This window comes from Montipora capricornis, chromosome 8, assembly GCF_036669925.1.
Source record: "Montipora capricornis isolate CH-2021 chromosome 8, ASM3666992v2, whole genome shotgun sequence".
Taxonomy (NCBI): Eukaryota; Metazoa; Cnidaria; class Anthozoa; order Scleractinia; family Acroporidae; genus Montipora; species Montipora capricornis.
Genome location: NC_090890.1, coordinates 15733991 through 15750841, shown reverse-complemented (window position 1 = coordinate 15750841; position 16851 = coordinate 15733991). Strand labels below are relative to the sequence as shown.

The window sequence follows — 16851 nt, the reverse complement described above, 5'->3', positions numbered from 1 at the left end:
AAACCTCTTTATCAAGTTTTTAGTGAACGTCGTTTGACGTTCAAAAAAGTCAGTGTCCAAAATTTCTTATAGTAGCATTCCTGACTGCAATTTCAGCACATTTTGTTTAAGTATTCAGCATGTCAACAATCAAATGAAAAAAGTACTCACTGTTCTCTTTGATATAAATCCATGCCAGCGGTCTCCTCAGGGAACTAGAAGTATGTAATATTTTTAAAGAAAAACCATCCAGAGCTTAAAAACACTAGCTGAACTTCATAGTGAGAAAGAATCGAACATGAACTATCACTAAATACATCTGAATTGAAGTTTATAGTGAAAAAGGAAAGAAAAAAGGAAAGAAAAAAGGAATGATCGCTAACGAACTATTGAGAAAATTCACAATACTTTTAAAATCTAATATTGTTATCACCAAATCGATAAATGATATAAAGCAGAAAATGTCAGTTCTCTTCACACAGCTGACGGAGAGGGGTCTAGTGTGCGCAGGACAGGCAAAATCCCAGTTGTTTTGTTGCCATCCGCCATTGCCTAGTTTGTGTTTTCGGCTAACCGTTATTATTTGCTCGTCTTCTATTGGGATCAACCGTTTCAACGATTGAAGCGGTTGAGGTTTCCCAACTGAACACTTTTTCAACGCGGTAACTCCTGGGAATAGTCATTACCAGACCAGGCGTTGGAAAGTTGGAAAGTTTGGCTGCAGCCCGCGGTCGACTAGTAAAAAGCCCGCGTGAACGACAGCGGTCGCTACTCATCCTTTTTCAACCGTTTCAACCTAGTTTGATGCCGGTTGAATTAGTTGATCAACCAAACCAACCGAAAACGGCTTCTTTCCCAGTAGAACACGAAAAAACCAAACCAACCCAAAACGGTTGATCCCAATAGAACATGACCTTTGTTTTATCTTCCTAATGGCAGAGGAAGAGCCGCGTTTGTGGAAAGGTAAGGTGAGTTACGGTACGCGCTTCTTTGATATCTCATTTCCAACGCGAGCTCGTGTAACAGTTATTAAATATCAGGTAAAGGCCAAATTCAATGCCTTTTATTGTTCACTAAAATATCTTTTAGAGCTTCATTTTTTTTTTTCAAATCCTCCGACGTCAGTCAATTGGGTGCCACCTGAAGCCGTTGTGGCAGAGCGTGATAAGGCGCTATTCGTCCAACAAATATTTAAAGCAAATATTCCATAGGTGAAATACCTGCTACGTAAAAATTAATTATGCTGAGTAGAAATTTAAAAATCCGAGTGGATAACAATATATACTACAAAAAAATCCACATAAATGTTGATCTTTCTAATTCTACTGCACCTTGAAATCTGCAAATGGATGCTTGGGAGGACTTATCCTCGCTCTTTTAGGCTCCTTGACTCCTTCTGTGTACAAATACATTGGGAAAAAATGACTTTTATGTGTAACATTAACATCAATAGGGCTGTTCAAGATCTAAAGAGAAAATCACACAGTGGTACAAAGAAAAACTTTTAAAGGCCAACCCCAGCAAATTTCAGATCCGAAGCCTTCAAAACAAGAGGGCGCAGACGAAATATCGCTCAAAATTGATTCACAAGTGGTAAAGTCTTCAGAAAAATTACAATTTTGGGAGTAACCATTGACGAAAGCAAGTCAAAAAGTTGGAGTGATACTGAGATTGCGAAACCTTATACCCTCCTCAGCTAACCTTCAGCTATATAAATCTGGTATTCTACCCCCACTTGACGTATTGCAATACTGTTTGGCACTTTTGCAGATCACCTGACAAGCGCAAATTAGAAAGAGTTCAAGAACGCGTATTGAGACCAGCCTTTAAGTCAAAATCTGAAACATAAACGGTGAACTTTTGAAAAAAGGCTGTCTCCCTACTCTCTAAGAAGGGAGATTAAGATGCATAGTTACCCTGATGTTTAGAGTTAAAAACGGACTTGCAGCACCGTATATCTACGAAAAATGGGATAAAACCTAAGAAATGCAGACTTTAACATCATACGCTATAGAACTGTGCGCTACGGCAAACAGCAAATTGAGTCCTGAGGATCGAGAGAGAAAGGCCAACACTCGAAAGTTCTAAGCAAAGCATCAAGGAGGTAACTTAGCACTTCTATTGGATGAATGCAAGAACGGTGACTTATCTTCTTAACTTCCTCAGTTTTATTAAATTAGGTCAGGGAAGTGATTGATTAGTTTTTAACGAGATATCAATCATGTTCATTAAAAGTTATACCTCCTATCTTAATTTTTATCTGTAATATTTATTTCTTGTACGACCTAACTAGTGTCCCCAGTTAGGTTGTTAAAAGCTAAATACCTCAACACTTGAATAAAGTCCGACTGCTACTACTACTACTACTACTACTACTGCTGCTGCTGCTGCTACTACTACTCCTGCTGCTGCTGCTGCTGCTACTACTCCTGCTGCTGCTACTACTACTACTACTACTACTACTACTACTACTACTACTACTGCTGCTGCTGCTGCTGCTGCTGCTGCTGCTACTACTACTCCTGCTGCTGCTACTACTACTACTACTACTACTACTACTACTACTACTACTACTACTACTACTGCTGCTGCTGCTGCTGCTGTAGCTGCTGCTGCTGCTGCTACTGCTGCTGCTACTGCTGCTGCTACTACTGCTGCTGCTGCTGCTACTACTACTACAGTGATGGCTTTTTTCTACAGTACATGTACGATGAAAACAATCAATAGCAGACATAACTTTAAATCAAAGTGTAGCTTAGAGGAACTTTCCCAAAGTTTATCAGCTCTTACTCCTGGCACCGGGCACAGAGTATCCACTGTTTCAGAGTCCATTTTTTCCTTACTGTAACTTTTGTTTCTCTCGGTTAGCCATGATGCTTTGATTAAGCAGCTGGAGTTCAAGGAGGGGCAGCTCTCTTTAAAAAGGGCACCTATTTTTGTGACAAATAACTGATTCTCAAAGTTTCAGTGTCACAACTGACAACAAACAAGTCATTTTGCTTCAGTGTGTGTTTCCGGTCAGAATTGGTTACAGAGTTTGGCGAGGGATAGAAATTATTATCACTAAGCATTGGTTTTATGGTTAGGGTTTGGTTGAGGTTTGAGACTTACTAAACGAAACGACCGTAAATCCCAGTTTCACATGCATCATGCAACACATTCTATGTAGAATCACCCGTTTTGCATAAGTTTGCGTATCTCTGGACGCTTTCCACTTGACAGAACTGACCGGCCAGACCGGGCCTTTGAGAAGCACTAACTCTACAACGCCCTCAAATTAACACACTTCGACAATGATATATATACTCCTCCCAAAGAATGCAAAGGATTATCACGCAATTATTGTTGCAATCTCTTTGCAAACGGACGGGTCTGGCCGGCCAGTTCTGACAAAAGGAACTGAGCGCCCTTAAGTACTTTTAAGTGTGGATTATGACGAAAGTGATCCTGGCATCTATCTGAGTGGACAATTTAAGCAAACCGAATTTGTCTCTTATAGACAACTGAAAAATTCAGTTGGCTTTAACGGGATAAGAACCCATGACCTCTTGAATACCGATGCAATGCCCTAGGTAAGACAATTTGTTAGGCTCACTCGTTCCCACAAAAGGAATGATGAATAAAATAAATGTATATTTGATTTGCAGGTTAAAGATGAAAGGTGGAAGTGACCCTCGCCCTTATCTGGAAACTAGGGGGCCCCAGGCAAAATACGAGCTGATTATGACAAACCAATTTTAGAAGGGATGGAAGGGGCGTTAACTAGAAGTAAAGGCCAGTTTACTTCAGCATTGGTCTCCATGAAACAGGCTTTCATCTGAACTTATAATAGGCAGAGACAACAGCAAAACAAGGCAATGAAGTCACGGTACTTCGGCCATCCCAGCAGAAAGTAGAATACAAAAGAAAAATACACATGAAGGACAGTGTACCTTGTGCATTGAAACGGGAATCTGAGGATCTCAACTTTGATGAATTGACATCATCCATAGTAACATCTCTTTGTACTTCAGTTGATAATCCAAACTGGCTCACGCCTTCAGAAGATGATGTTGCAGACATAACCACAGGTTTATTAACAGTCCTGTCCTCTGTTGCACACCCCGTATTCTTAACTTCCACTAATGGATCTGTGCAAGAAACTGTAAGCAGAAGACACGGGATTATCCCCCTGCTTGAACCTTTTCCCATCTATGTTTACACCCCCTACAATAAACAGATCTTCAAGAATATTATGCCACAAACAAATGCTGTGATCAATATCACAAAAAGTGAAAAGGGGAATTGTGTAAAATGAACCTCGGGTAAGCCGAACACTCAGCTAAATTGACAAAGAGCTAAATATTTTTGTTTTATTTTGGGTTCAGGTTATTAAACAAGCTTTTCTTTGAAAGCACACACAACTTTATTAGACAAATGATTGTCCATCCAGTGAAGAATAGTAAAGCAGGTGTTAAAATTAAGGTTAACTACACCTGTACTTACATCAGCGCTACAGGTACATATATGTACCTTGATGAAGGTTCAACAGAGAGATGCAACATTGCTTTGGCTATCAACTGTGGGCATTGTATTTTGCTATTTCAGGAACAGTACATGTAACTGTTGTTCTATGAAAATTTTCACCCAATCCTCAAAGTTATAACTACAAGAAAACCCAAGGTCTCAAGGTCATTGATGATGACTACCCCACAAAGAATGCAAGAAGATATCCCCAGATAGGTCATGGGAGCAAACCCAGGTCACTTGAACACTCAGGGTTTTACCCAAACTAAGTTCCAAGTCCATGTAGTGATCTTCTTCAGTTATGAGGGCTGCAGTCCTACTGAATTGCATGGAAACAATTTGCACAGTAAAAAGTCTATCACACACTATAGAAAGGAAATTTGATTTTATAAATTGCTTTATTTTAATTCCATACCATAATAATCATCATCATTGTCGTCATAATTGTAAAATTCAAGTACCTTTGAACTCTCCTTCTGAAAGTGTTTCTGTTTCTGTTTTCTCAACTTTTGAAGATTGCTGTTCTAACTGCCTGTGTAGTAGCCTTAAAAAACAATTATTGGAAAAAAATAATAATAAAAAAGAATTACGGGTAACCATGCATTTTTTGAAGCTAATTAATCAACAATATTTGTAAAATGATTTAAAATACAAAGCAGTGTATGGCATTCTTTTCCAAATTGAAGCTTAAATATCTCTGAAAAATATGTGGTTACCCCCATTTTTCTTTTTGATACCAAAAACACTCGTTAAGTTCTGCTTTCTATGCATAGTTTTTAAAACAGCGCAAAAATATCCCTGTATTAAAAAGCACCACCCATAGCAAAACTGAGTATCTCAAGATGCGCAGAAGGTACGTTCAATAACAATAGTAGGCACCGTCTTTAAGTAGGAACTTGCTTGCACAAAAAATTATCTGATAGAATTCAGGAGGATACCTTGCAGAGGAAAAGCTTTTAATGAAAGACGGCCAACATCAGCCAATGTAGGTACGTCATTGTGAAATCATACCAGATACAAAGACTCTAAGGCCCAAATTTAACAATCCAGAATCATGCATTTGAAAAGTGAGAAAATAACAATCCTTAGGCTAGCAAAGTGTACAATAATGTTCTTATACTAATATTACCTTATGATAGTTCTTTTACCAGTTAATCCGAGTGAATGTAAAGTTACATTCTTCAATGCCTCTTCTCCTTTAATCTGTGTAAAAGGAAAAAAAATACTTTAATTACTTGGTGATTAGTAAGTATTTCATTATAATCATTTGTTTAAATCAGTTTTTAAGCTATTACCTTCAAACTCCCACAAGATAAAATTAAAAGATGAATAGCTACTTCATTGACAATGTTTTCCACAAATACAGGCTATTTTCATTATTTTGAAGTCAGTGCTTGATACATTTTTATAACAAGGTAATGCACAAAGCACTGAGGTGTCTATAACAGCAAATCATGTATGCCTTAAAAAGGATGTATGGCATAATAAATATAATTGTTTTATTCAATTCTCCCTTTGTTGATCCTTTGTAACAAAACCTGGCTTCAGGCGGAAAGAATTAAAGACAAAATAATGTCTGCCATACACAGGTCAAACACGAGTATAAATGGCAGATATCCGAGTTCTAGCAAGGAAATGCCAAGGATAGAAAAGCAGTTTATAATAAATATAACAATTTAAGAATACTTCATAACCAACACTGGATGGGAGAGTTCAGGTTCAGAATGAAAATTTGTTGATCATTTAAACACAAAAATATTTCCATTGATATTTTCTGTCTCCATTTGGTATTTTTTAAACACATTTTGTCCAACAATGTGGTAAATATATTAAAGTATATCTTTTTAAACTTTGAATTCCTATTCCTCAACTTTTATAATTTTACCATACCTTTAAAAAGTAGCTCAAGTAACCATGACAACCCTTTAACACAAGGGGTCACTTCCTTAATTAAAAGGGAAAACTTTGTCTCATGTATTATCGTATGAATGCATAAATTTCTTTTATGTTGATATTATATACACCAAATGTTACAGCACAACCATTTTCAATAACCTAAGCTCATAGACAAGCTCTCTTTCTAAAAGGACTGAATAATAATAATAATAATAATAATAATAATAATAATAATAATACTGTAATCATCATCATGAAATCAAAATCAAGCAGGGGAGAATATCCTCTGCTATTTACACAAACCTAAAATTAATACTATCTAAAATTATAAAATGGAATAAAAATTCAAACTGATACAATAAATACACTAAATTAAATATAATTAATTAAGTATTATTAAATTGTCAACCTGGGATAATGCATTTCCCATGCTCTGATTGGTTCACTTAATCTCCGTTATCAGCTGATATACCTTACTTTGACCTTATTTGGTAAATGATTGTGCTTAGCGTTGCTAAACTAAAATTCTTTTCGCCAGAAAATTTCTCTCGGTCTAAAGCAAAAAAAACGTTTTTGGAAAGTTTGGATCAATTCTGAAGCTTAGAAGTTCCCGAAAAGGTAAGAAATGTTTTTGTGATGAGCCTGCGTCTGTCTGACTTCAAGGTATTACACAACATCGCATCTTCATCAAGTTTTTTTTATTTCGCTAGGATTTTCTCCCTTTTTTCGCTCGTATTTGGTACTTCCAAACTTTTGGGGTTTAAGGAGTTTAATAGAACAATTATTCCATTTGCGCATGTTGGACATGAGAGTGGTTACAGCCAACTCAGCGCTACGAGCCTCGTTGGCTATTTCCCATCTCATATCCAACGCGCGCTCATGGAATAATTGTTAAATCTTGTTAAAATCATGAGTTAAATAGATAACACCTACTGCATCTGTCTAAGATGTTACTTAGGTCAAGTTTGCCATCCTTGTCTTGAAATACTTAAGACTGGCAGCCAGTCTGTCTTTACTTGATGGATTGCTCCACAGGCTAGTGCCTAAATATCTAATCAAATGTCTTTCATACGCAACAGTACTAAAACTAGGTAGACGGAAGTCCACTGTTGTAAATTATTGAATGAGTTATGAGCTTTTCTTACACAGTTTCATTAACACTATGATGTACTGTAAACTATACAGCAAAAAACCAAAGTGACATCAAAGATGCATCACTCACCTCTTGTGTCATGTAAATGCATACCGGACTTAGGTTTTCTTCAGCAGCAGGATTTAAGATTTTTCCTTGATGGATGCTAAAAAAAATCAAAATCTGACAAACTGTGCTTCACAGAAAAAAAAATCTACATTAAAAAAACCATTGATTCTTTTCAAACGTTGACTAACTGCCCAACTGACAATAATGATATCATAATGATGGATTATGCACTTGAAGGAATTTTCACGAATTCACACAAGGGTTGCAGGAATTCTACAATTAGTAAGCCAATAAAACATGTACCAGTAGGTATTATTTTTGTTAAATGTTCATTTACATGTTGCTTTTCCAGTTTATTAGTCAAAGCTACTATTAAGCCTGGTTTTCACCATTGATGACAACGGAACCACAAGTATCAGATGCTTCACAAATATTCAGGCCAACAAATAGGCCATTTCCAAGTTCATGTCTGCCTCCTCTTCAAAGCGAGTCTAACTGCGAAGTCTTTGTGATGGTAATTAGTTCTACTTTACATATGAATGAAAACTAATTTTCAATTAACAAAAACTTTGCACTTGCACTCGTTTTGAAGAGGAGGCAGACATGAACTCGAAAATGGCTTATTGGTCTGCTCTCAACTGAGTGGCTTCATAGCTCAGTTGCTAAGAGCACTGCACCAGCATCACCGAGGTAATGGGTTTGAATCCTGTTAAAGTCATGCGAATTTTTCAGGTATCTATAAAAGACACAATTGCTTAATTAATTGTCTTGACTAGTTAGTGCAATCAGGTCTCCAATTCACCTCTTAACCGCACTTCACAAAAATTTGTCAACCAAAGAGAAACTTTCCTCGCTTTCTGCCATTGTTCAGAAAACTGCCTCAGTAACCCTGTGCTTATCCTTGCAGGAAAAATATTGTATCATTGCAGGAATCCATAGGAATTTGTAGGACTCTCGTAGGAATCTACTATCATATATGGTGAATGGAAATATTCAATACTCTTGTCACGCGTTTTGTGTTACGTCCAATAATAATAATAATACCGGTAATTATCATTATAATTATTGACTGCCTGGTTGTCCAGCCAATTGAATGACTGACTCTAGAAGCAGGAAAAAACAAAGTTGGCTTGCTTAGAAACTGAGTCATTAATTTTACTCAGAGACTTCCTTATACTTTTGCATTTCATTTAAATTCAGGTGTTTAAATGACCTGTTTAAAACAGGTAACAGTAAGTTGGCCACCCTCTGGCTCTTAGCAACATCCCTCCCTACTAACTGCAATAACCACCCATGTGTCAATGTTGTGATTCAAATGTTTTCATGTGATTAAATATAAATTAACCTAGTTAACAACAAAGAGATGCTGGTTTCTTAGGTTCACAAATGGAGCTGTTTGCTTTTAGTGGTCAGTGGTTCATTCGTATGGGCACAGGCTCATGTAGGTAATGCGGTGTCAGTGTAGTGGCCATTTTGGAGCTATGTTGGCAGAGTGTTACAAGTGCGGCCTTCGTTCTTAGCAGTTTTTTCTTAGCATTAGTGGTTTCTTATTTTTCCTGCTTCCTTCCCTCCCTCTACCCCCTGTTACCACAGTGTGACAGGTGCCCGGATGTCTCTGAGTGGGGGCTTATGGCTGGCTGCGTTGTGGGGATTGCTAGCCATGGGAGCGTTTTACTAACTAGGGGCTAGCTGATCACAGTGGAGGCTCCTGGACATCCCAGGCGCCCACCTTCCATTCAGCTTGATGCCGTTGTTAACTGGTTTAAAACGTTTTCAACCAGTTCAATTTTAGTTTCCTTTGTTTTAGATTACGATAATGAATAATATACAAAGAAAAATCAAAATTGAACTGGTTTGAGAATTTAAAACCAAGAAAAAATCTGAACCACATCATGCCATGCCATGCCATGTTTTATGTTCAATATAAATAATTTATTTTACATACTGATAAAATCAACAACTGCTGACCTGTCCTGATTAGAATCCCAATGACAAAGAACATCCCATAATGATGAAGAAGCAGAAAACTCCTTTACAAGCCTGTCACCTGACTCCAGTTGCAGTGCAACAGTAGAGGTGGTGTGAACTGATATTCAAGAAAATAAATTATGTTGTTTATTCCAATCATCAGAATGATGATTAGAGTACTAGTAGTAATCTCGAATTATTGAAGTGCATCCAACAGTTGCTTTGGCAGCAAGGGGGAAGAGTAGGGCAAAAAAATCTTATAGGACCCAAATATGGTTGGCAGAATGTTGAAAAAGTCAAGAAATCAACCTTGCTTCCAGCATCAACAAACAACCAGCAGTTTAAAATTTTCTCCCCAGGTCAAAAATAAAATTTGTCCAAATTCAACAGCTAATACAATAACCAACACTTAACACACGCCCTCAACTACAAAAGTAAGTCAACATCAACGACAACGACAATTACCCCAAAACCAACATCAAAAAGCGACGTCATCTTCAACAACAAAAATATGCACTTCAACAATTTGGGGACAAGCAACTGGCAGAAAAATTCTTGCATGCCTGCCATAGGATAGGGAGGCCTTGAGAGTACTGAATGGGGCTTGTCCTTTATATATTTTGTAACAGCTACTTTAGATTTTGAGCAATTGAGTGTCAAACTTACTAAAAACGTTTCCTAAAAGTTGTGAAACTCTTCCATAAAGGTTTGAAAATGCATCCTCATGTCTATCATTCACATTCAATAAGCCAAGTTTAAAAAAGCCTCTGCTTACGAGCCAGAAGGCTCATCAGGCCGGCGCTTATCTCCCGTTTCTGTAGCATGAAGCGACTAGGAGTATTTATACTCACCCCTGGATGGGATGCTAGTCCATCGCAGGGTTACCCCCAGCATTACTCCGGTACCCATTTATACACCTGGGTGGAGAGAGGCACCGTGAGAGTAAAGTGTCTTGCCCAAGAACACAATGTCCCCGGCCAGGCCCCGAACCCAGACCACTCGATCGGGTGTCAAGCGCACTAACCGTGAGGCCACCGCGCCTCCCAAAATAAGCCAAGTTTGATATATCAATATTAGGCACGGCTATGAGACTTTATGGTCAAAATTTCACAGCTTAGTTCTGTTTTCTTTGTTTTGCAAGTCTCAAGGTAGATTTCTAAACAAAATAATATTCAATATTGTACCATATTGTAAAGCCGTTTTTCAATGGCAATACTTATATTTAATGGAATACTGACCATTCATCACTTTAGGACACAAATCTAGGAGTAATTAGTGATTCTAAAGGGCATTAGATAGGAGAACTTTGGAATCACTAGACAAGCCAAGATGCCATGAAGACTATGCATTTATGTAAAGAAAGTATTAATATGTAAGAAATTTTGGTTTTATCAAATGTGTTGATAAAGGTCGATAAAGGATGAATTCACTCTGACAAAGGGCTAACGCTTAAAATGTCAGATTTCCAAATCGTTCACAGTGGTAATTTGACCTTTATCAACATGTTTGATAAAACCAAAATTTCCTGTTTCACTCTCCCACCAACAAAGCACCACAGTTCCTTTAGAAACTAGACATTTATTAATTATATATGGAGTAAAGAGGTGATGACGTAAAAAAAACTAATTTAAAATAAATTTGTGAAAGTCTGGAATCTGTTGAAATTGTCTGAGAGATTATTACTTAAAACTGTCCCTTGCCCAAAAATCAGTGTGTTGGTGTGCGGTGCCTGATCATCATTCGCACATAGGACGTACCAAAACAGAGATATGCACGCATAACCCAAAATTTTTACTTGCCCGGCTGACAACTTCGATAAAAAACAAATATGGATCCCTGATAGAATAAAAACAGAAAAATACTTATTAACAGTAAGAAGTGTTCCTTATTGTTTTTACTGACCTTGAATGAATTTCTTTCATTATTTAAATATCACACTGCAGTGACATCAATTTCTGGCAAGGCTATTATCTCTTGTAAGTCTAAAATCCCATTAATTAATATTGTATTTCTTTGTCTAAAATGTCACATTTGACCTCACCAAAAAAATTAAACATCATCCTAGGTATAATGTCCACTTCAATCCAAATGATAGTACATTGTACCAACCTTTTTTTAATTTCGGACTGATAATGAGCTCTAAATGAGCATTGTTGGACAATCCAGAATATCTGATTGGTAACGTGTCATCGAGAATCTTCCTTTGGTTTCTGGAAAATATTTTATTTACAAAAGAGGTCCTCAATGTTGACAATAAGATACTACTAATTCTTTTTAGCCACACAGGTAATTCTTTTAAGTCCCATGACTACACATAGCTTTCCCTGGAATCAAAATTTTCCAATTTTGCTGACAAAAATTATTGCCCCATTGCACTATACACAATGCCCTTTTTTCAATGTTTACTCTTAGCAATGATTTGCGAGACAACTGAGTAAATTCTGCAGTTTCTAATATGGCCTACCCTGTTTTAAATATTTTTTTGATTCTTATTTGCTGTGTTGTTAAGTATTTCTGTAGGAGCTTTAACACTCCTTGAGGAAAAAGAGCATACAAGAATGTTTCACATCATGGTCAGGCATGGTCTGGCATGGTCGGGCATAGGGTGGAGATTTTGACATTTTCATTTAAAAGAATTCAAATTCTCCACCCCTGGGACAAAATAATTGGTCAAAATGTCCACCCAGCGTCAAGTGAAGGTGGTAAAAATGTCCTTTGTACAATCAAATCACTAGCCTGTGGACATCACATACGATCAAAATCCCTACCCTGGGGACAGACCTCATGGTTAGCCCCCCCCCCCCCCCCCCTCCTCCTCCCAGGGGCTTAACATTGATAGGTGCATTAAGCATAAACACCCATTTTAAACGGCATTGATCACCAGTATTAATTCTATGCACCCATTTTAAAAACTGCTACTTCATAGGCCATCTAGTCCGGGGTGGGGATTTCTAACTACATTTTGATGAACGTATGCTGCCCCACCTTTGGGAAATTGACCAGAATTTTTGCATCTTGGTCAAACCCCCACCCCTTGCCCGCACCCCCCCCCCCCCCCCCCACGGAGTTTACATTGACGAAAATAAAGAGGTACGTGTAATGTAAGTATATAATCAATTCAGTTCTTTCAATAGTACTCATTCGAAATAGTATTATTTAGAGGTAGTCTATTTTACGGTAGTCCATTTGGTTAGTCCATCGGAGTCGTCCATGGACTTGGGGACAATGTTTTGTCTATCACCTTTTTAAACTGTAAAGCGTTTCAATTGCTTAATTAAGTAAAAAAAAACTTACTGTAAAGCGTATTGCTCAGATGAAAGACCCTGTTTTTTACAAACTTCTTCAAGCACCTAACATAATAAACACAGAGCTATATTATTTTTAGTCAAACAAAAAAATGGAAAGTTTAGACGACGTCCACGTATGGTCATGATGATCAAGCAATTTTTTGTCAAAGAAATATTAACCTGAACACACAGATTTTGGGCATCGAAGCAACAAAAGAATGAAATCACATGAAGTATAAAAACAGACCTGAAGAATAGTTGTAGTTGCATTTACTTTTACGGTTTGTCGGCGTGCATTCGGACACAGAACCACAACACTCTTGCAGGCAGCCATCTTGATTGTTTCTAGAACCCAGACTCCTTTACTTTCCACCCTTTCAAGGGACGAAAGCCCGAAACTTTTCCGGTGTCTGACATTTGCAGACCACAGACTGCAGACTAACCCTAAATCACAATTATTGAAAGCTAACCGTTTTAAGACGGGTTCTTAAACTTAAACACTGTTTATCAGTACTATTTGTAGGCAGTCAGCAGTCTAATGTCAGACACCGAAACTTTTCAGGCATATTTAATTTCCGGTGCAATAAAACGCTTTGTAGCTTCACTAGGAAAACGTTTCAAGTCATGAAACGTTGCAATAGTTTTGCTTCTCTAGTGTTGAAAATAAGTTCAAGTATCAATTCTTCAAAATGAGTAGATCTTAGTTTCATGAATTGCTTTTCGGGCGGAATTAATGAAAACTATGCCTCGCCTTGCTTCTCCAGTCTCAGTTGTCCCCCGCGATTGTACCTAAACGACCACGTACGAGAAGAAATAGTTTGGAAAATTCCATTTAAAGGGAAACTGTCACGAGAAGCAAATGCGCTAGCGTCTTGTGAAAACTTGAAAAGTGTTAGGTTAACTTTTTCAAGTTGAATCGACAAATTCAAAATGGTGTCCACTGGAAATCGATGCGGTTACAAATGATACCGAGTTCGTGTAAACGCTGCCTAAAAGGCCGTCACGAAAAAGTGTAGGGCGGGTGGGAAGCAGGTTATGAATCCCTTTGATTGGAGCATTGTTGTTTTGACAGTTCGTTTGTGATTGTAAATGACAGTAGATAGACCTTTTGGATGGAGTCACTCGTAAAACTGTCGCTGAGTATTCTATTTTCGGCAGTTGGAGGAACGAAAACGGTCTAAGAGCGGAGTAAATAGACGGGTTTTAAAATCATAGCCTGTGGAGTTTTTGAACTCAGCACAATAGTTTAAAATATTTTCATAAAATATTGGAAGGTTTTCATAGGCAAGCGTATTGATTGCGAAGTTGCAACTTGTTAGGAAGGCGAGACTGCCATGTCTATGCAAGATGCTGTTAGCCGGAATTATTTTCCAGGAAGCAGAGTCGTCCCCGGCGAATTCTTTTGTTCCACGCTAACTGCGTTACCAGAAGTATAACTTCGTTTTTGAGCGTTTTTTCGAGGATTTTAACCAGTTAGCTCTTGCTTGGTTGTGAGAAAAGAAAACGCCGAGAACACTGACAGGTTCCTTTGGCGATTTAAAATGGAAGGAAGTGTCTGTTCTTTCTTTCCATTGACCCAACCACATTGCTTCTGTTTTAGCAGTCTCGATTGATTTCTAGACCAGAACAAGCGTGGAAATCATTTAAAGATTTAGTAGGCTCGTCACAGAGTCAAGGTCACGAACAAAGACCGTGGTATCATCAGAATATAGACTAATTTTTAGTTCATACTTCTTGACTTGACGGAAGGGATATTTTTGCACCCCCTACCCCTCACCGCCTATCCCTCACCCCCTACCCCTCACCCCCTATCCCCACCCCCATAATAGTCATGCCAAAAAGTTTCGAACCCTTCAATTTCCAGCTAAGATATCCTAACAGTTAAAATTCTTCTGTGTGAAAAAAACATCTCTTTAGACAGTCTTCAGTTATCCATGACAAGGAACCTAGAAGTGTCTCTTAAAGATTTTGGCTCAATTTGCTCGTTGGGTGCTCTTGAAATTAGTGACTTGGTGAGTTTTAAACCCGTTCGATAAAAACCCGCATATGAAACTGACAAATACTCGGTAATGAGGCTTACAGATCATCACGTTTATTGACTATACAGCAGGCGGTGAAATAAACGATACGAAACTGCCAGAGTCACTGATGAAAATGACTGAAAATAGCTCACTTCACTTGAAAAAAGTACAAAAGTAGCAAATTGTTAACTTGAACGAAATGATGTATGAAATGAATCATATATTAAACTGTGATACGAAAAAAACTTTGCATTATTGTTAACTAAGACTTTGTTAACTTAAGCTTTGCTTTTTTGTTAACTAAACACATTTAAATAAAGAGTATGCGAAAACCTTTCACAGCTTTCAACGTGGAAAACATTGGATGGTGGCTTATCAACTCACCGATGAAGTTATCCAGATTTTGAACAAGTCCTCCCAGCAAATAATTTCAGAGGAGGATTGGGAAGAATCTATTATTAAATTTTCAACCTCTCTGAGTGGTTTACTCAATCTCAGTTATCAGCTCAAACACCTTAGTCTGACCTTATATGGTAAATGATAGCGCTAAGCGTTGCTAAACTAAAAATATTATCGCCGGAAAGCGAAATTTCTCTCTGAATAAAGCGAAACAACGTTTTTGCGGAAAGTTTGGATCAATTCCGAAATGTCTTTTTGATGAACCTACTACACAACATCGCATCTTTGTCAAGCTTTTATGGATTTCGCTGGGATTTTCTCCCTTTTTTCGCCTCATATTTCGTACTTCCAAGATTTTGGGGTTTAAGGAATTTAATAAGACAATTGTTCCATTTGCGCTTGTTGGATATGAGACTGGTTATAGCCAACTAGGCGCTACGCGCCTCTTTGGCTATTTACCATCTCATATTCAACGCTAGACTTTCTCAAAGTCCGTCTTTGTGGGAGTCCAGTGGCGGAAAACGGACTTTTCTCACTTGCAGCGCGCCATATTCTACCGACCAGATTTTAGGTCGGCGGTGTGTCTGGGGGTGTGCAGCAATAATCTCTAATCAGAAACCATCATATAATTTAGCGTCATTTTCCTGGAAACTTGATCTCCCGCTCAAGTGCTTAGCCTCTTTGGCTATTTACCATCTCATCCAACTCTAGACTTTCTCAAAGTCCGTTTTTGTGTGTCCAAAAAGACGACTTGGGGCAAGTGTAATCCAACCCGCGCTCATGGAATAATTGTTAAATATAGCCCATGGCCATCCCCATGATTGCTCCTGCAGCCGCCCTAAACCTTCCGGATACTATAGTTCCCTATACTTTGCTGTTTGTTTTCTTGAGAAAATGTTAAAAGGTCTTAAAAGTTCGGTTGTTCAAACAATCGAAAACAAGTGGATCGCACTTTCACAAATCGCTTTTCGGACGTGACATGTTTGCGGGACTTCCGAAAAATGGGCCCCTACTGGTTACCAAGAGAAGTTTTTGTCAAAGACTGTGTAAGATATCGACAGGTATTACCTGGTTTTTAGCCCATGACAAAGCCTTAGGTCTAAGAAAGTTAGCATGGAGCCGCCAAACATACAGCTGCCCTTGTCATAAGAAGTGGTCATCGAGATGGCACTCACCGGGAGGGAACCTTTGAATGACTTGTTTTGTTTTTTTTTTATTAGAGGTGTTTGATGATTTGATTTGATTTAGCTGGCTCTATACTTTGGCCAAGAGAGTGTCAACTGTTTCAACGAATGACTTTTTACTACAATACACAATACATACTTAATTGACCACTCACCATAGGTGGTTTTCAGAGCCAATGAAACAGTTATAACAGAACCGAACATTCAACAACAACTTTTAAGAATACCAACTGGCCGAACGCAGGCTGGCTGGCAATTTGCTAGTGCAGCTGAAAAGTTGAACCATGGACTACCAGGAACAAATTTAACCAGTGGCCAGATCGTGTTTTAACCCCGGGATCCCCGGATCTCAAGGCAAGCGTCCTAACGACTGGGTCACACTGCCTCCCATACTCGTTTAGTCGAAGAGC

At 38.2% G+C, this 16851-nt stretch overlaps 1 protein-coding gene across 1 annotated transcript in view; it reads right to left on the bottom strand.

The window, feature by feature from the left end:
* LOC138060300 (tether containing UBX domain for GLUT4-like) overlaps nucleotides 1–13185 on the bottom strand; it is a 22999-nt gene extending 9814 nt beyond the window's left edge. Inside the window, exons 1-10 of the mRNA XM_068906042.1 lie at nucleotides 13085–13185; nucleotides 12845–12900; nucleotides 11660–11760; nucleotides 9551–9668; nucleotides 7604–7679; nucleotides 5615–5688; nucleotides 4947–5029; nucleotides 3912–4121; nucleotides 1311–1375; nucleotides 151–194 (exon numbers count right to left, since the gene is read on the bottom strand). Of these exons, the coding sequence (XP_068762143.1) occupies nucleotides 151–194; nucleotides 1311–1375; nucleotides 3912–4121; nucleotides 4947–5029; nucleotides 5615–5688; nucleotides 7604–7679; nucleotides 9551–9668; nucleotides 11660–11760; nucleotides 12845–12900; nucleotides 13085–13171 (914 nt within the window). The 5' untranslated portion in view covers nucleotides 13172–13185. The remainder of the gene's footprint in view (nucleotides 1–150; nucleotides 195–1310; nucleotides 1376–3911; nucleotides 4122–4946; nucleotides 5030–5614; nucleotides 5689–7603; nucleotides 7680–9550; nucleotides 9669–11659; nucleotides 11761–12844; nucleotides 12901–13084) is intronic.
* Between the last annotated feature and the right edge of the window lie 3666 nt (nucleotides 13186–16851).